Source organism: Coenobita brevimanus, chromosome 40 (assembly GCF_032717465.1).
Source record: "Coenobita brevimanus isolate Jiangsu-jjx chromosome 40, ASM3271746v2, whole genome shotgun sequence".
Taxonomy (NCBI): domain Eukaryota; kingdom Metazoa; phylum Arthropoda; class Malacostraca; order Decapoda; family Coenobitidae; genus Coenobita; species Coenobita brevimanus.
Genome location: NC_136993.1, coordinates 17,755,824 through 17,776,729, shown reverse-complemented (window position 1 = coordinate 17,776,729; position 20,906 = coordinate 17,755,824). Strand labels below are relative to the sequence as shown.

At 43.5% G+C, this 20,906-nt stretch overlaps 1 protein-coding gene across 1 annotated transcript in view; it reads right to left on the bottom strand.

The window, feature by feature from the left end:
- Positions 1 to 358: 358 nt before the first annotated feature.
- Positions 359 to 20,906, bottom strand: part of LOC145396974 (ionotropic receptor 21a-like) — a 191,966-nt gene continuing 171,418 nt past the window's right edge. Inside the window, exon 14 of the mRNA XM_080270204.1 lies at positions 359 to 547. Coding sequence (XP_080126330.1) covers positions 359 to 547 — 189 coding nt within the window. The remainder of the gene's footprint in view (positions 548 to 20,906) is intronic.

Genomic DNA, 20,906 nt, shown 5'->3' with positions numbered 1-20,906 from the left:
CTATGCGCTTTCATAGAATACTGGGGTTTCTGGCCGTATGGCTGTAAATCCAGATAATGAGAAGGAACTGAATCACTTACTCCAATATCAGCTCACAAGAATATAGGCTAAAGGTAAATAAAACGTACCTTACTTCTCAGTATTATGTTCATTGTTGTAATACAGCTGGATTAGGAGATGCCAATTCACATAACTAGTACATAAGAATATATATATATATATATATATATATATATATATATATATATATATATATATATATATATATATATATATATATATATATATATATATATATTATTTAGGTCCTGTCCGATGTTTATAGAATATTTTTCAGGTCTTTGCAGTGTACTTCCACTTAATTTCTGCTGTGAGGTTTCCTGCGCCTCGCAATCAGCTCTGCAAGAAAGATCAAGATGGCGAAAAGGTAACTGAGGGCCAAGATGTAGAAGGCTCCCTGCATGTGATCAGTGTTTAGTGCCACCACCTTCCCAGTGTCGCTGGCCTCAGCACCGTCTGCTGTCCCCCTCTGTGGTTTCCTTCTCCTCTAATGGAGTGATAAGATGCATTAGAAGAGCATGAAAACAAGACAACGTGTGCATATCTTTCTATCAAATCTCCCTCTCTCTCTCTCTCTCTCTCTCTCTCTCTCTCTCTCTCTCTCTCTCTTTCTCTCTCTCTCTGTGCGTGTGTGTGTGTGTGTGTGTGTGTGTGTGTGTGTGTGTGTGTGTGTGTGTGTGTGTGTGTGTGTGTGTGTGTGTGTGTGTGTGTGTGTGTGTGTGTGTGTGTGTGTGTGTGTGTGTGTGTGTGCAGAAACTTTACTTCACTGTGGATAAATGAATGCAAATTGACCACAGGAGAAAAGAAAATGGAGACGGTAAGTGCTTTCGTATATTACATCTTCAGACAGAGTGACATAAAGACATAAGCGTAGAGGTCATATAAACACATCAGCAGCAGAGAGGGGCACACAGAACAAAGAGGAACCTGGCATGTTCTGACATACCATAATCTCACCTCATCTCACCTCGTCTGGCTTTACCTACTAACCTATACAAAGAATATTGGTCTGGGAGATAATGCTTTACAATAAAGTCTTTTAACAATTCATCACATTTAAAAAGGCCATAGGACATGTTTACATTATTCTTACATGTGCCAGAAATTTAGCATGAGTCAGCTACATTTCTTTCAATGAAACTTTTTAACCTTTCTAGTATCAGAACCTGCCTTATGAGTGTGTTGATCATTGCATGATTAGTGTTGGAATATGTCACTACTCTGTTAGACCCTCCCTAAACTATAATTATGCTGTGTGATCCTGGTTTCCAAGCCTTTTTCAGACTGTAATAATATATAAAATTCATTACATTAAATCACACAGGGGGATGAGAGTAGGTTCATGGAATATAGGAAGTTTAAGGGGTAGCGCGGGGTAAGTCGTTGAGGCATTCAGTAGGAGGTGGGTGGATGTGGGATGTTTGCAGAAGTCCGGTACAGGAGTGGAACAGCCAGAAAGATTGTTGGGAAGGATTGCTACTATACTTTGTTTTGGAAGAGGGAGGGGGGAGACGAAAATGGGTGGGTGGGCGTGTTGGTTGCGGAGAAATGGGAGGAATATGTTATGAGAAGTGATAGGATATAAGTAGTGAAAATTTTGTTCGGTGGAATGATGTTTTCATTTATATCGGCATATGCCCACAGGCAGGCTTGGATGTGTTAGAGAAGGATAGATTTTGGGATGACTTAATATTTGTGGTAAGTGGTATGGGGGATGATGAGATAGTGGTTTTGGGAGGGGACTCAAATGGCCATATTGGTGATGCAGCTCAAGGATATGAAGGAGTACATGGGGAATGTGCATATGGTACAAGAAATGAGGAAGGGGAAAGGACACCCGAGTTTGGGGAGGCAATGAACATGATTGTGTGCACCACACATTTTAGGAAAAGTGATAGTAGGTTGGTTACATAAGATTCTGGGGGAAATATCAGTCGGATAGATTATTTTCTGGTCAGAAGGGCTGATAGGATTTTAGTGAGGGATGTTAAAGTTATAGGAAGCGAGGAGTGTGTGCAGCATCGCAATTTATTGGTATGTGACATGGTGCTTTAAGAACGAGTGATGAAAAAGAGGATTTACTGGAAGTATCTAGGAGGATAATATGGAAGCTGGAAAACCAAGCAGTAAGGGATGATTTCTATATCGAGATGAAGAGAGTGGTGGCTGAACAGGGAGCCGTTGACAAAGACGTTAATGAACAGTACAGAGCCCTCAAAAACAACCCCTTGAGAGTTACTGGTGCAGTTTGCTGTTGGACATGAGGCCCACCAAGACATAAAGGAACTTGGTGGTTGGACAAGGGTGTAGAAGCTGCAGTTAAGGAGGAAAAAATGGCTTTTCCGAGAATAGAAGAAGGGTGGTAACAAAGAAGAATATTTGACTGCCAAATGTAGGGCTAGAAGAGAGGTGTACAGGACGAAGTCTGAGTCACAGAGAATTTTACTTGATAACCTAATTCACGTGGAAAGGAAGAATATGACATTACAGGTGGCAAAGCAGGAGAAGAGGGATAATCGGGATATTATAGGTGGGCAGTGTGTGAAGAATGATGAAGGAAGGGTAGTGGTGAACAGTGGGGATATTAAGGATGCATGGAGAGAGCATTATAGCCGATTGTTGAATGAGCAGTTTGACTGAGACAGGGAAGGTTTGGAGCCAGCAGATCCAATGTTTGGCCCTTGGCCTTTGATGGTGCTACTGTGAGTGAGGCAAAAGGCAGGATGCAGGTGGGGAAGGCAGCATGTGTGTCTGGGTTGACTGGTGAAATGTTGAAGGCCTCAGGTAAATATAGGAATGAGGTTAATCACTGATCTGATAAATATGATTATATATGAGTGTGTTGTCCCAGATGATTGTCTGAAGAGTGTAATTGTAAATGTGTGCAAAGAGAAGGGTGATGCCCTGGAAAAACGAAATTGTACAGGTATAAAGCTTTTAGATCAAGTAATGAAGGTAATGGAGAGAGTCCTAGAAGGTATGATTAGAGAAAGTGTGAATATTAATGGGATGCAATTTGGGTTTATACCAGGCAGGGGACCACTGATGCCATATTCATTGTTCGACAGCTTCAGTAAAAATATATAGGAAAGAAAAGGGAACTGTACTCTTTGTTGATTTGGAGAAGGCCTTTGACAGAGTCCCTAGAGGGTGGTGAAGTGGGCAGTGAGGAAGACTGAGATGGAGGAGTGGCTGGTTAGGGTGGTTATGGACGTATATGTTGGTGCTCGCACCCATGTAAGAGTGAATGGAGATTTGAGTGATGAGTTTTCCGTGAATGTTGGTGTGCATCAGGTGTCAGTTTTGAGTCTCGTTCTTTATCATGGTACAGTACTTGAAGCCCTCTCAAATGACTTCAGAAATGGACTCCCATGGGAGATGTTGTATGCTGATGATTTGGTGTTGATTGCAGACAATGAAAGGGAGGCGGAGGATAGATTTAGGAAATGGAGAGATGGTATGGGGCACAAGGGCTTAAGGGTAAATGCAGATAAAACAAAGGTGATGATATCTACTGTTGGAGGTGGTACTGTCAAAGAACAGGGAGAGTGGCCATATGCAATTTGCCACAAGGGCGTGGGAAGTAATTCCATCTTGTGCAGTGTTTGTCATAAGTTGGTGCATAAGAGATGTAGTGGTATTAGAGGTAGATTGCGAGATAATGTGGATTTTATGTGTGCGGCGTGTCGGGGAGAACAGGTGGAGATTGTCAGGCATGAAAGGATTGAACTTACTTGTTAGTTTCTTGAGTGTATGGAAGAGTTTTGTTATTTGGGAGACGTGTTATGTGCTGGAGGTGGGGCTAGGGTGAAAAGTGGTTGGAAGACGTTCAGGGAGCTGTTGACTCTCCTGACAGTGAGAGGGCTTTTCCTATGTTGTAAGATATCACTGTATGCAGCATGTGTTAGGAGCGTACTACTGTATGGTAGTGAGACCTGGCCAGTAAAGGAAGAGGATATTCGCAGGCTCAGACATAGAGAAATGACAATGATTATGTGGATGTGCATTGCGTCCCTGCGTGCAAGGCCTTGAGGGGCTAATCTTGTCCCTGCTGTAGAGACTTTGACTGGTGTTTTGAATAAAGGATACCGCTAGCTTCAAAACAGTATTAGGTGGAATTGTTAGAATCATAGCATAAGTGAGAAAATGGCGGTTTTCAGATGGCCACCACCGGGGTCTTTCAGGACTACAAAGGCTTACAATTTCTAATAGAAATGTAGTACCTGGAAGACTATTATGGGGTTTTCAGGCACGTCCGACGCGATGGTGCCTATAGGAAATCAACATGACCTCTCGTAGTACCTGAAGTCCAAGATGGCTGCCATCCAGACCCTCTCCAAACAAAAAAGGCCTGTATCCTTTGAAAGACACATCGTGACTAGATGATTTTTATGTTAATTATGAGGTTTTGAGGCACTGCCGACGCGATAGTACCCTTAGTGATTCGATATCACCACATTTGATACCCAAAATTCAAGATGGCCACAAATAAGTAATGAAAACATATGCATAGAAAAGTATTTATTCAAAGACATTTCCCAGTCATACGGATATCAATACAATGTGAAGCTCATTTCTCGAACATGTGACTTAATCATGACTGAAAGATGGCATTTTCACTTATTTTGACAAACTGACTCCTGTTTATGACAAAAGATTACACATTTGACACCCTCCTTTTTGCACAGACATCACATCAAGTCACACTTACAAACGACTAGCATTCTTTGGGGTAATGGATTCAAGCAGTGGGTCTTTCCTTTGCACATAGAGCTCTCTGTATATGAATTATTACCATCATTCTGCACCAACCACTCCCAGAATGCCTATTATGCCAAGGAGTTGAGAAGACGTGATACCATCATGATTCCATGGAAGGAAAGTATGTAATAACTACCTTCCAAAACTGAGTTCAAGCATGTACAAAAAAAAAAAAAAAATGAAAGTAAAATCCAGAGAGAACTGCTGTATGCCAGTTATATCGAAAATTTGACAACTTTCTTGTTAGCTACGGATTTTGGAAGACCGCCATCTTGAATTTTGAATATCAGATGTGTTGATATCGAATCAGTAAAGGTACTATCGTGTCGGCAGTGCCTGAAAACCTCATAATTAGCATAAAAATCATCCAGTCATGATGTTTCCTTCAAAAGATACATGACTTGTTTGGGGAAGGTCTAGATGGTGGTCATCTTGGATGTCGGGTACTATGTAAGGTCATACTGATTTTCTATAGGCACCATCCTGTCGGACGTGCCTGAAAACCCCATAATAGTCTTCCAGGTAGTACATTTCTATTAGAAATTTTAAGCCTTTGTAGTCCTGGAGAACTCCGATGGGGTGCCATTTTGAAAAACCGCATTTTCTCACTTATGCTATGATTCTAGCAATTCCACCTAATACTGTTTTGAAACTGGCGGTATCCTTTATTCAAATCACCAGTCAAAGCCTCTTCCTAAGAGCTGTATACGGGTCTCTACAACAGGAACTGGACTAAGTTGGGTTTACGATGGAAGAGTTGAGAGGTAGGATGGGACTGGAGTGTATTGGCGTTGTGATGAGGAGAGGTAGATCGAGGTGGTTTGGGCATGTGGAGAGGATGGGGGATGATAACTGGGTGCAGAAAATGAGATGCGTTAATACTGGGGCTGAGGTTGCGAGGAACTGACAGAAAAAGACGTGAGACGAGGTCATTAAGTGTGACCTCAGGGTTAAGGGACTGAGCAGGGATGCTGCCATAGACCAAGCAGCATGGAAAGCCGCCATTTGGTGACCAAGGCCGATGCATGCATGCATATTGGAGCCTTCAGAAACGAAACATAATGAAACATACATTTTTTGTCCATGGAATTTTAATACATCACCTGTTTAAGGCAGTGATATTGATGGTATTCCTTGTGAAAACGTCATTAACCTAATAAGGCTGTGTGTATATAATTTTTCTTTTCTTTTAAGGGTAAAACACAACACATTTTTTTTTTTTTTTTTATGGACATGGCTAGTTCCCTGTCCCCTGTGCTGACAAATATTTACATGAAATACTTTGAGAGTAATTTATTGACCTCTGTAAATGAGAAAAACATAGATTAAAAACGTTGATGACACGCTATGGCTTTGCTCTTACAACTTTCTCCCTGATGAATTCCTTCTTCAGCTAAATGCCCAATACATAAGTTTGCTCATAAACCGAAACTAGATACAAAACTTCCCTTCCTGGATGCAGAAGTCATGAGGAGTAAAGGTGTTCTGAAGACAATGGTGTTTTTAAAAATGCAAATACAATGTCCTACGTGCATTATTATTCAAATCATTACATTAGGATATCCAAACTATGATACATAGACAGATACAGATAAACAGATGGGTGGATACAGTGTGGTCTTCCAGTATGCGAGAATATGGTCGACAAAATGCTCCGCATATTAGAAATATCGCATATTAGAAACCATTGAATTAATGGAAATAAACTTATATGGTGGACACCTCACCCTATCATTGTCATTTACAGTATTTTCCCATTACTATCAGCTCAAGACTTTTGCTCAAAGATAATAGAACTGTGAATGTAGTGTGCTAGGTAGCATTCCATTTGTATAATTGCAGGATTAGCAACTTTACTGCACCCGTCCACTTCCTGGCCTCCATAAGTCTTGATGGTGCGAAAGAGCTGCTCCTTGTTCTTGGGAATGTTCTACACTGTTGCTTCGCCTAAGCCAAGTTCACGTCCAATGTGTGAGTTCCTTTTACTTTCCTAATTCAACTCTAACCTTCATTTTCGGCTGCAAAGAGATCCTCTTGTTCTTGGAATGAAGCGTTTGGGCCATGATGTAACAGATGAGCAAGAATAGGTCTTGTATAGTGCTACAAACACCACAATAAGTGGGCGCAGAGTGGGCAGACACAGGCTGAAAGTCTTGAGATTAGACTTGAGAGACGCCGTGAGGGAGGTAAAGAGCGGGAAACCGATCAACCATCTGGTGGTCGCTTTAAATGCTACAGTTTTAAGCGGGAACAGCTTTTTCCCTTGCGTGCAGACAGATTGTAGAATTACATTTCGCATATTTTTTTAAATCATTTTTTCCTGGATCGTTCGCATATTAGGTGTTTCGCATATTGTGATCCCGCTTATTAGGAGATCCCACTACAGACAGATTGATAGACAGATAGATAGATAGATAGATAGATAGACAGTGTGTGTGTGTGTGTGTGTGTGTGTGTGTGTGTGTGTGTGTGTGTGTGTGTGTGTAAGAAATACTGTGAACAGTTTACTCAACTTATTATTGACTTATTATTACCATACTATTAACTCTCTTGAGAGCTGGTGATAGGACAGAACCCTAAGGGACACCACTGTTGATAGCTCCAGGAGAAGAACAGTGGCTATCTCCAACAGCAGCTATAGAATGACCAGAAAGACACTAGAGATGAAGGGTCAAAAAGAAAAGGAACCATAAGAGGGCACTTTGGAAATTAAAGATTTATGCCAAACTTGATCGAAAGTCTTTCAGATGTCAGTTGCAATGGCAAAGCTTTATCCAAAATCCTGAAACAAGGAAGACCAGGAGTCTGAAAGGGAGGCCAGAATATCTCCAGTGATGCGTCTCCGGCAGAACAAATACTAACGACCTGAATTAAGGTTTTGATAGGAAAGGTCTTTAAACCTTTTCTTATTAAAAATTTACTCAGGAACTTGAAGTACAGGATGATGAAGCAATTAGGTGATAATTAAAGGGCTCTGGATGGTCACCCTTCTTTGGGACTGCTGAACGAGAGCAAACTTCCAGCAGGAAGGAAAAGTCAGGTTGATCAAGGCGAAAGAAACTACCTAGGCAGGGGGTAAGCACAGAAGCACAGTTCTTGAGGGCAAGAAGAGGGACCCCATCAGGCCCATATGTCTTGTTAGTATTGAAGCTAGTGATGGCAGAGAATACTTCAACTGAAGACATTTTTATGTCAACCATGAGGAAGACAGAGGGGGGGGGGGGAAGTGATGGAGGAACAGAACAGGAATCGTTTAAGGTGGAATTAGAGGAGAAAGTCTGGGCAAAGAGTTCTGCTTTATCAGTAGAAGAAATAGCTACAGAGACATCAGATTGCAAAAGAGGAAGGATGTTGAGATAAAATTGTTAGAAAGGTTCTTGGAAAGGTCCCAGATGGAGTGGGAAGAATTTGAGTTAGAGAGTTCAGAGCAATTAGTACGAATGTTATTATTTTTAGCAGAGTGAAGAACAGAGTTGGCATGATTCCGGGCAGAAATTTTAAAAAATATGAGATTCGGAGGTGTGTTGGCTCCTGTACCTTCTCCCCTTCAGTGCCAAGCACTTTGCAGTCATCGGGGGGCAACTGGGGTCTTGGGCTGGGGCCTGATGTTGGGGGTGGTGTCGCTCTGTACTGCTTCCCCCGTCCTTAGATCCCAGTCTTTAACCCTACTAATTTTGCTTGCCCTTTTTTCTTCTCTTCCTTCCTGTATCTTCTTTTTTTCCTACCTTTTCTAGGGTGTGAGAGCCGTGCCACTGGGATGCATGGCTGTGTATTTTTTTTGTCAGTTGTGAATGGCCTCAGGGAACGACGGGTACAGTAGCTCTTTGTCTTCTTCATTTTTCCCTTACTTCTGATCCGGGTTCTCAAGAGTGAACCAATTTCTTTCTCGCTTTTCCACATTCGGCTCACCATGACGAGTAATGAATTTTGCACCTTTTTTGAAGGAGCAACGGGAGATGCTCCTCCTAAACCTTCTACCGCTGTATCGGATCTTCCTTCCCCTACTTTTCTGCCTCTTTCCTTCTCTTCCTGTCCTCCTACTTCTTCTTACTCCCCTCTCCTCCCTCCCCCCCTCTTTCTTTCTTTATCTGGCCAAGCCCCGGTGACAACCCAGGATCCGCTTTCGACAATGGCTTCGTCCTCCTCCCTTCCTTCAACACTACCAGTGGTGTCCACTCCAAGTCCATCCTTCTCAAGTTCTTTGTCCTCCACTCCACCAGTTCCTGTCCTATCCTCTTTTGCTCGTTCTTCCTCTTCTGTTGTTACCCATCATCCCTATCTTCCTCCTTCCTCTTCTATTTCTGTTCTTTTCTGTGTCGTCTGTCCCCTTCCTCTGACCTCCTCTTCTTCTGTCCCTGCCCTTTCCTTCACCACCTCTCTCTACGGTTGGCAGACCTGGACCAAGTTTTTCAATAATTCATCCACAGATGACGACCTCTCGCTGCACCTCTCCCTCCTTTGCCAGGTAGGCAGAGATGTCACTTTTTTGGTACGACCCAATGGTTCCCGCCTTTTTACAGTTCACAGTTCTGCTCAAATCTAGAGAGTGACATCTCTTGTCAACTGTTCAGGCCACCCGATTTCTGTCTCCCCGGATATTCAACTTAATTTTTCTGCTGGTACCATCCTTATGCCACCGTCCATGTCCTTTGGCCAGAGAGCTTTAGTTGAGTGCTCTGGCAATATCTGACTCATCCTTTCCATGCAACAGCATCCCATCCACTCAGTCCGGTGCTACACCATTCTCCCTCGTGGACGCCGACATCAACCAGCTAATACTCTTAAAATCGTCTTCCACTCTCGGGATCTTCCACCTGCCATTATCATTGGGGGCACTGTTCTACAGATTGGACAATATACATTCCACCTCCTTGCCAGTGCACATCCTGTTGGTGCTTTGGCCACCCGCCAACTGCTCCTGCTCGACTGCACTCTGCCCCAGCTGTACACAAGCTGGCCACACTTCCTCTGACTGTGCTTCCACCATCTGGTGCTGCCTTAACTGTCAGGGTAGCCATTCTGCCACCTATCGAAAATGTCTCATCTGTTTGAGATGGAAGTGTCCAGCGTTCACTGGAAAACTGGCCTTTCACTTTGTGAGGCCCACTGCAGAGTTTGCAGCCTTTGTCATTTCTAACCGTTACATACACGCGCCTAGCTCGTCCTACTCCCATGGTGTCGCCAGTCTCCAGCTCCTCCAGTGTCACAGCTTCTGTCCCTATTTCTAATTTTTTCTCTGCTCTTGTTTCTAATCCTGATTCTTTTCCTTGCCACCTTTTTTCCTCGCCTTATACGTCCTTCTTCCTCTGCATACCCTCGGTCCTCTCTTCCATCCCCTTCTCTTCCTGTAGGCAAATGTCAGTGTGTACAGGCTATAAAAAAAGTTTCGGCACCCTTGCGACACGATACATTATGATACACCACACGAAGCATTCTGAATCATGTCCTGAATTTCGGTGTGTGCTTGGTATCCATGGCCCTGTGTTGCTGGTGTGTGTTACTTCGTCCGCTAATGATGAAATCCAGTGGGAGAGTGAGAGAGGTACAGGGGTTTCAACTACACCACGTATTCTCGCCGTCTGTAACAGTGATCGTTGCGAAAGGTATCAGAGCAGGGGGTGCCGAAAAAATTTTTAGAGGGTGTACATGATTCTTCCCCATCTCACAATCCTGGTCTTTAGCCTTCCCCACCTCCAGCTTCTCCTGTCCAGCTTCCCACACATCCCTCACGTTCCACTTCTCTCAGTACCTCATCCTCTCCCTTGCCCACCTGTCAGCACCCTCAAGTCATCTAGTCAATGTTCCTTTCTCCTGTTTCTTCTCCCCCGGATACAGAAACCATTCAAGATATTGTCTCCTACCTTTGCTGTACTTCCTCAATGTCCTCCCTTGTTTCTGTGGACGTCCATCCCCCTCTCTCTTCCCTTCTCCCTACTCCTATTCCTCCCTCTTCTCCTGAACTTTCCCCTCCCCCCAACTTTAACCATCCTCCCCCATCTGTGACTTCTTTATCTTCATTCTCTTCTCCTATTCCTTCTGTCCTCGATCTCTCTATGCCTCCCTAGCACTCTCGCTCTGACCGTCATGTGCATCCACTACCCTCTCCCCAGTCTTAATTCAAGTTTCTTCGTCATAGCCCTTCTACCATGGAATATACACAGTTTTGCATCCCGTTGTCCATCCTTATGATACCTCATATCTGTTCATGATCCTCTTCTTGTATCTCTCCAAGAAACTTTTCTTCGTGCTTCCCCTGTTCCTTCCTCCAGGTTTTACTTTTCTCGGTTCTCCTCCTCCTTCTTTTGATGCCCTTCTTATCCATAACAGTGTTCTTTTTAAACCCCTTTCTGTTTCTTCCTCTATCTCTCATGCTTCTGCCCTTCTCTTTCTTCACCGCTGCATAACTGTCTGCTTTCTCTTTTTCTCTCCATCTATTCCTTTTGGTTTTCTACCTTTTCTTCCTTACTTCGTTCCCCTCCTTCTAGGACTCTCCTCCTTGGAGACTTTAATTGCTGTCATACCCTCTGGGGTGACTCTGTTGTCAACACCAGGAGCCGCCTCTCTCAACAGTTTCTTTCTTCGTCTGATGTATTACTGCTCAATACTGGCATGCCTACACACTTTGACCTTCATACTCATTCCATTTCTTGCACCGATCTGTCTCTTTGTCCTCCTTCTATTTCCCTTGACTTTCACTGGCCTGTTCTGGGCGACTTTCTTTTTAGTGATCACTTTCCTATCAAGCTTTCCCTTACTTCTTTCTGTCCGGTTCCTCGTCCTCCCCATTGGCAGATTTGTGCTGCTAACTGGAGCTTGCTTTCCTCTCTTAAGGTCCCCTCTTTACCTCCCTCCTCCCTTACTTCTTCCCGCGAGTTGCCTTCTTTCTTCTTGGTCCTGGTTTTAGGAGCTCTCTTGCTGCTATTCCTAGAAATACTAGACCTCCTGCAGCCAAAACTGTGCCGTAGTGGACTCCTGAATGTCAGCTTGCCCTCCGTGTTAAAGGTGCTGCCTGGAAAAGCTTCCATTGTCTATGACCTACACCGGAGCGTACCTATAGTCTCCTGTTATTTCAGCATGCATCTGCTACCTTCTACTGTACTGTCCGTCAAGCCAATCACAGTTGATTCTCCTTTGTTCTACCACTTCGGAGGATACTCCTGTTGCAGCAGTTTGGTCTCGTATCTGTAGAATCTCCGGTAAGCATATTCAGCTTAAGGATCTTGTTCCTTCTTTAGATGGTAGTTCTGTACTTGATGCTTCCTTGGTTGGTGAAGCTCTAAATAGTTACTTTAGTCTTGTAAGCTCAGGGTTCCACCCCTCTCGAGATTTTCACAGTATTAAATCTCTTTCAGAATCTGACCTGATTTCTTTTACTTTGTTTGCCGAGGGGGCTATTAATGCTCCTTCCTCCACGCTTCAGTTGAGGAATGATTTCAATGAAGGTGGTATTCATTGTAGTTCATTGTAGTATGTTAATCGTCGCTCTTCTAGTTCCATGTCTTTTCTCTTGGCCCTTTACAACAGGATTTGATCTGAGGGTTTCTTTCCTCCTGCTTGGCGTGTGATGGTCATCCTACCATTTCTTAAGCCTGGTAAAATAGATCGCCTTCCTCAAGACTACCGTCCCTTTGCTCTGACCAGTTGTTTATGTAAATTACTTGCTACTTGAACGTATGGTCAATCGTTGACCTATGTGGGACCTTGAATTTGGTTGTCTTCTTTCCCCATTACTATTTGGATATCGAAAAGCTTGTAGCACTCTAGATCCTCTCCTTCCTTTGGAGTATTATATCCTCTCTGCTTTTTCTCTTTGCTGGTCTGTTATTGCTATTTTTTTTTTTTTGGAAAAGGCTTACGATTCTACGTGGCACTATCATATTCAGCATTATCTTCATTCCCTTGGTCTTCATGGTAACATTTGTGTTTTTCTGCAAAATTTCCTTTCCCTCCGCACCTTCCATGTCTGCCTTGGTGTCTATCTTTCCCGTGCCTTCTCCCAGCACAAAGATGTCTTCCAGGGTTGTGTCCTCAATACTGCCCTTTTTCTCTGCCTCCCTCTGTTTCTGCCTCTCTATATGTTGGTGATTTTGCTATTTACGCTGCAGATTCGGATCTCCCTTGTCTCCAGTTCCTTATTCAGTGTGCCATTACAGCAGCCTCCACTTGGACCACCACTTACGGTTTTCATTTTCAACCTCCAAGTCTTATGCATTGTCGTTTACCCGTTACCGTACTATACCTCAACCGCCTCTTTACTTCTATGACACCCTTTTCTCTTATCGGTCTTGCAACTTTCCTTGGCCTTGTCTTTGACTCTAAGTTAAATTGAAATGCACATGTTTCTTCCCTCTTTTCTTCCACTCTTGATCGCATTCACTTCTTACAAACTCTGTCTCATCTTTCATGGGGCATTGATCGCACCATGCTTCTTTGTCTCCACTCTGTCCTAATTCTCTCTAAACTTGATTATGGGTGTCAGGTCTATTCTTCTGCCTCTACCAGTACTCTTTCGAAACTTGATTCCCTTCATCATACTGGTCTTCATTAAGCCATACCGGCCTTTCTGTCAATCCCGGCCACAAGCCTCTGTGTCGAACTGGGTGTTCCTCCCTCTCCCCTCGTCATTCTCTCTTTACACTTAAGTCTTATGCATGACTGTGTCAGTTTCCTTCCAGTAAATTCCTCTGCCATCCTCTCCCTCACTGCCGTTCTTTTCAGTCTGCCTCTCATCTCCTCCTTCCATTCTCCATCGGTGTCCCTGCTCTTCTCAGTCTAGTGGTTTCATCTTCCACGCATTCTTCCCTTTCATCCTATTTCTTTTCCCCCTTGTCTTTTACCTCCTCCAGTGGTCTGTACTTTTCTCCCTTGTTCTCGTTCTCTTCCTTCTCCTGTCGCACTCTGCTCCCTCTTTCTTCAACACATGTCTTCTCACCCTTCTGCTGCTTCTGCCTTTACCGATGGTTCCAAATCCCTTCGCTTGTTGGTTTTGCTGTTGTTTCCCCTGAGTCTTCACTTTCCAGTTCCCTTCCTTTTGTTGCAGGTGTCCTCACAGCCGAATTTTATGCTATTCTTTTCGCTCTGAAGTCTCTGTTTTGTTCCACTTCTTCCTCTTTTGTTATCTTCTCCGATTTTCACAGTGCACTTTCTTCTCTATGGGCCTTTTCTTCTTCTCATCACTTTGTCACACAAATTCAAAGTGTATCTTTTATTTTTCTTTGCGCAAGAAGTCGATTAAATTTTGCTGTGTCCCTGGTCATGTTGAAATTGCTGGTAATGAATGTGTAGACTCGCTGGCTGGTTCTGGTGCTCTATCTCTAACGTCTTCTCGACCCATTCTTGCTATTGATTGTTTTCCCATTCTTACTCACCTCTTCCGTGACCCAAGGCAAACTTTATGGAACTGCTAGGTCAACAATATACTTCATCTCGTTAAACCTTCTGTTCTTCCATGGTCTATTTCCACTCACTCCAATCGACGATGGGAGGCTGCCCTTGCTCGTCTTTGCTTGGGTCAAACACGCCTTACTCACGGTCACTTAATGAGTGATGACTCCCCGCCACACAGTTCACGTTGTAACTGCCCGCTCCTCTTTGCTTGCTGATATCCTTGGTGACTCTCCTACTTTATCTGTTTCTAATATCGTTGCTTTTCTTTCTGCCCTGCGTATTTTGCAACTAATTTAATTGTCCTTCCTTCTTTGCTACTTTAGTGCCACATAGCCTTTCTAGGCTTGGTGCTAGCTTTTTCTCATTATTCATTCATTCATTCATTCCGGTACCGTTTGTAGGCCCTCTCCTTGTTGTGGATAGCATTAGAACCACCATCAGTCATAAGATAAGAGAAAGGAATGTATGCTTCCATGCCTGAGAGAATAACCTCTGTAATGCACAAGGCACACTCAGAGGGCTCTCGGTCATGGAAGCAGTAATCATTCCAGGAAAAATCAAGGAAGTGCTGTCCCAACCAGCAGCTCCAAAGTGCCACAGCCGCTGCTTCTTGGGAGGGTCCACAGGCCTTACTGGAGCAATAGGACAGAAAAGGATATTGCACACCTATCCACAAAATGATTTTGCTCAACTTATACTTATGAAGTTACAGTGTTCGAAAATTTTGCAGTTGACGGGAATCCAGGAACTATACGAGCTGGACTCGCTGCTGTCAGTGTCGGTGAGTTGTTAGTTAGTCCATTAACCAAAAACTTGAGGGTGGCGTGCTACTTTCGACTATTAAACTTACATTTCCCTCCATTCCTTTGGACACTGTCTGCCTACCACTGGATTTTGCATTTTAAAAAATCGACAAAGGTCTGAGCATTTCTTAGGCACTAATGCCATGATAAGTTCACCAGGAAATGCATGAAATTTCTTTCATAACAACTTACTTACTAATACTTCGTTTCTGGCATTCACCTAGAGGATAGGGGTGAGAGATAATAGAATGCCTACTATCCCACAAAAATTCGTGATGTTGCGCCGAAAAGAAACTTGGTGGTGTGTTGTTAAAAGTCCTTTTATATAAGGTGGATCACATTTCCCTGGAGTTGACTCTTTAAGTAGCACAATACGAGTTTGAAGAATACACGAATGACTGCAAAGAACAGAACGGGTGAAATGTTCGTGGAAAGTGATAACAGCAAGTCTTAATTACATCACTTTGATGGCACATGTGCAATTTTTCTCTGGATCAGATCAGTCTATTTTTTTCAAAGTAGGGAGGACATCCAGTAGAATAGGGGCTAATGAAGCCTACATCTAACCCCGCCCATTCGTCAAGTCTCCTTGAAGCTGAGTAAAATTGTCTAAAGACAGGAAATACATAATAAAACGCCTTTTGAATTAATATGTTAAGTCAGAGAAATCACTGAATGGCGCTGTGCCTCTGCATTTTATCAGATTTGACGAGCTCTGTTTATTTTATTTGGAAGGACCATAGATTTTTTTCCCACATTCATTATGTTTGGCCATACTGAACAAACCCTACTAAGTTGCTGATATTACAATAGGGATTTGTTTGTCCCTGTATAAATACGCTGCAAATGTCTGGGAAATGCTAAGAAGTGAAGAAATGAAAAACAGCAGGAGCAGTGTATATAATGGAAAAGGTTGAAGCGACGAGACTGTGCGGGATCGGAAATAATGTGAAAGAAGAAATGAATCAGATAGAATTTAGGAAGCCGATGAATGACGTTAAGGCTCGAAGGAAAAGAAAATTCAGATAGAGAATTGGTGTAGGGCAGGATTAAGAGAACTGTGTATGCGAATAACCACAAAAGCTGGCCAGCACGAATGGGAATTAAGCTTGTTGTTGTTTTTGAGTAAACCTGGTCTGTCTGGTAAAGCAGACCCATACACTGCAGATATAGAATCGCTCCAACAAGGCCATCCTTTGCAGTAAATCTGTTCCCCTGTGATAAATAACGCCTTCCCACAGAGAGGCACAGAGAAAAGTGTGAAGGTTTGGTTACCAAATGGACGCTGCATTAGGATCTCTCCACCCAGTTAGCAAAGGAAACACAGTAGGCATCACTGTACCCCATTATTTGGTTATAAAGTTACCACCCAGCATTGTAAATGGTTTCCTGGGTTAGAAAAAACAGTTAGGCTTGTCATTCAGTGCAGAGATACATGATCTGGAAAGAAAAGTAATAAAAGTGAGAAATGGATGGGATAAATAGAAAGGGAGGAGACCAGACAGTATATATATATATATATATATATATATATATATATATATATACTTATGAAGGTCGCTGCCACCTATCACCTGGGAGTCAGCAGCACACATTTTTTTTTTTCTTTTTTACGTGTCCGACCCTGGGCAAAGGCATCAGGGCCTATTTCTCGGGGGCAGTAGCCTATCCAAAGGCCCAGTAGTCGTCCTACACATCCACATGTCGCCACTTCGGGGCTAATACCCACCATCCATACTGAAAACATGCTAGGGCTGTATCATAGAGGACTGGTATTATCGGGGGTACTTTTACAACATGTTGGGGGGTCTTCTGGTAGATCAGGAAAGTTCTACTTTTATGAGATTCGGATCCTTAAACTGTTCCCTGCCCCAGCCTGGATTCGAATCTGGGTCCACTAGGACTGTAGGCCGCCTCTCAACCAATTCAGCCACCGCTATCTTTCTCTTCCTTCTAGTGCTACTGTTGAAAGGGCTGATCTGGTACGCCGTATTCGTGGCCTTCCTTCTCCCTTTCAGTTACTAGGAGATATGAATGGTCAATATCCACAATGGGGAAATAGTGAGGCCAACCATTAGGGTGTCATGCTGGCCTCTTTAGTGGGAGATGAAGAGTTGGGCATTTTCATCTCCGATAAAATGACCTATTTCCATAGCCAGACTGGAACTTTTACTGCCATTGATTTGTTCTTATGCTCTGCTGGTGCAGTTTTAGATTTTAACTGGGATATGTTACCAGATCTTTATGGCAGCGACGACTGTCTGTTACTCTTAACTGCTAGTGCAGGTGGACCTCAGCCACGTCTTCCTCGCTGGCTTGTGGATAAGGCTAACTGGCCATGTCTCAGGGCCACTTCCCTTTCTATCAATGAGTTTGGCTGTCATACTGAGGCAGTGTCATATTTCAGTGACCTATTGCACTGAGCAGCCCATTTATCTATTCCATGAACAAGGGGTCAGTTTCCTAAACGTCCGGTTCCCTGGTGGAACTCTGAGTGCAGTTCAGCAGTGATAGCCAAATGAGTCGCCTTCTCTCGACTTCGTCGTCACCGTAGGGATTCTCAGTATCTGGTGGGTTATCAGAGGGCACGAGCTCATATGAGGTGGGTTTTAAAGGAGGCCATGCGTTTCTCCTGGAAGGGTTATGTTTCTTCCATCAATCTGAGGACTTCAATCACTCAAGTGTGAAACGAGGCAAGGAAAATTTCAGGAAAATTTACTGTTCCCTCCCCTCCTGTTTTATGTGCAGTAGGTGGAACTGTGGCTGATTCTTTCGCTGTTGAAGAGTTGCTTGTCGATCATTTTGTCAGTGAGTCATAGAAGGAAGCAGATACGTTTCCGGCTTGCCACTGTCGGCACCTAGAGTCTCGTGGTGTCAGTTTTGCCTTTTCTGTGGGAGAGTCTTACAATGTTCCATTTTCAGTTTCTGAACTCCAGGCGGCTCTGTTGCAGTGCCATGATTCCTCTCCTGGTTGTGATGATATTCCTTAAGCCTTTTAATGTCACCTGTCTGATGAGTCTTTTTCGTTTTTGCTTTCATTATTAAATATGATCTGGTGCTCTGTGGAGTTTCCAGCTTGTTTGGGTGTTGCTGTGGTTATTCCCATCCCCAAACCAGGTAAGGGCGACCTACAGGCGCCGAATTATCGGCCTCTTTCTCTGACTTCTTGTATATGTAAAGTTCTGGAAAAGACAGTCAATGTTAGGCTTGTGTGGTTTTTGGAGAGAGGTGACTTCTTATGCCCTGCTCAGTATGGTTTTCGAAAATTGCAATCTGCCTCTGATGCGCTACTGTCCTTGGAATCTTCTGTCTGTGAGGCTTTCTCCACTAAGCAACACCAGGTCACGGTCTTCTTCGATCTGAAGAAGGCATATGACACTGCCTGGTGTCAAGGTATTTTACTTTCTCCTCATTAGTTTGGTCTTCGTGGGCACTTGCCTATTTTTGTTCAGCAGTTTTTGTAAAATTGTTTTTTAAGGATCCGAGTGGGTTGAGTGCTTCTAATGCCCGTGCACTAGATGAAGTACCACAAGGAAGTATCCTTAGTGTTACTCTCTTTGCTGTGGCCATCAACAGCATAATCAGAGTACTTCTTGATGGTGTATGAGGCTCACTATATGTCGATGTCCTCTCCATTTCCTTCATCACATCTAGAACGTCTCTAATAGAAAGCAAGTTGCAGCTGGCTCTTAATAGAATTTCTGGCTGGGCAGAGTTTCGTGGCTTCTGTTTCTCTTTAACAAAGACAAAGGCTATGTATCTATGTTGTCTTCGTGGGGTTCACCCAGACCCTGACTTGTATCTCTATGGTCGAAGAGTATCCTGTGTGGAAGAGACCCGGTTTTTGGGTCTTGTGTTTGATAGATGACTAACCTGGGTTCCTCATATTCAATCTGTTAAGGTGGCATGTCTTAAATCTTTGAGTCTTTTGAGGGTTTTGGCTCATACCCCTTATGGTGCTGACCGTCAGACCCTCCTCCTCTTGCATATGTCTCTTATTCTTCCTAAACTTGAATATGGGTGTGAAATCTACTACTCTGCAACAGATGCCCGTCTCTAGTTGTTAAATTCTGTGCATCAAGCTGGTGTACTTCTGGCAACCAGGGCATTGAGGTCATCCCCTATTTCAAGTTTGTTGGTGGATGCTGGTGTACTCCCCTTGGATCTGTGACGCCAGTCATTGTTGATGAAGTGATGGTATCGTCTTCACTGCACTGTGGACTCAATTTCTTGTTCCATCATCTCCCACGATTACTGAACTTCTGTTTATGACAATGATCCTAGCTTCCCAAAGCCCTTTGGTTACAGGGTCCGGTTTGTTACGTTAGCCCTCTTTGTTTCGAGAATGGTAGTTTGTCCACATCGAATCCTAAGGGTGGGTATTTGGCTACTCCCGCATATGACATTTTGTAAGTCCATTGTCAGTAAATAGGGCTCACTTCCCATTCAGGTGTCCTTTTCTCTCCTTTTAGGACATGCCTCCACTCATGAGGGTTCTGTCCTCGCCTATACTGACGGGTCTAAGACTGATACTGAAGTAGGCTTTTGTGTTGTGTTGTCTTCCCTTAGTATGGGCAGTAGCCTTCCTGTTATCACTTCAGTGTATACGGCGAAACTGTCTGCGATTTCATATGCCCTCAAAATAATTTTTACTCTCCCTCAATCTATTTTGGTGATTTTTAATGACTCCTGTAGTGCTCACTCAGTACTCGAGTCTTTTACTATATCCCATCCCTGGGGGTAGGGGTTTTTTTTTTTCAAGAATACTCCCCCAGTATCCCTGCTTGTCGTAAAAGGTTACTAAAAGGGTTGGCGAAGGGTTAGTGTCCCTCCCCGGAAAACAACTAACTAAAAAGACAAACAATAAGCCTCTCACAAGGACTGACCAAAAGATGACGACCAAAGACCGGACAAAGGACATGGTAATCGGAACATGGAATGTAAGGGGAGTGAATGATGAGGTGAAAGAGAGAGAGATTGTCCAGGTGCTTGAGGTTGTGAAAGTTGATGTATGCGGAATAACTGAAACTAAATGGAGAGGTGAGAGTGTGAGAGAATAGGAGTATGGATGGGGTATATGTGCAGGAGTAGGTGAGAATGAGAGGGCAAAAGGAGTATGTATAGTTGTGAGTAAAAGATGGACGAAGAGCATAAAAGAGTATGGATCAGTTGGGTCAAGGACTGTGTGGGTAAGATTGAAAGTTGGAATACAAATGTGGGCTATTGTGTGTGTGTATGCGCCAACGCAAGATCGTGCAAGCAGAGTGAGAGAAGAGTTCTGGACAAGTGTGGAAATGTGCATGGAAAAGTTTGGAAGGAATGAGAGTGTTTTTGATCGGTGATATGAATGGTAAAGTAGGGAATGTGAAGGTGGATGGAAAAGTTGGTGAGTGGGGTGTGCATGCTGAGATAGATGAGAATGGCAGTGCGTTAGTGGACATTTGTGCTGGGAGGGGGTTGGTGATACCCAATACCCTCTTCAGGCACAAAATGATCCACAGGTATACATGGCGAGTGATGAGAAGGGTGGGTGGTGAACTGAATGAAAGGAGAGCAATGAATGATTATGTGTGTGTGGATGAAAGGATGCGAAAATGTGTAATGGATGCAAGAGCTTATAGAGGTTGGGGAGTGGACTTTCTGACCACTACTTGGTGGTGGCCAGAATCAAGATCCAATTAAGAGGGAGAAATAGAAGAAAGGAAGGACGGGAAGAAGGAGTATTTGTAAGGAGAGTAGAAAGGTTACAAGAGGATGAGAAAAAGGCAGAGTATAAGAGAGAAGTGGAGGAACGATTGGGCAAATATGAATTGGAGCAGATAGGGGACGTCGAAGGTGTGTGTAGAATATTCACACAAGAAATATGTGCAGCATATGATGTGGTGTGAGGGATGA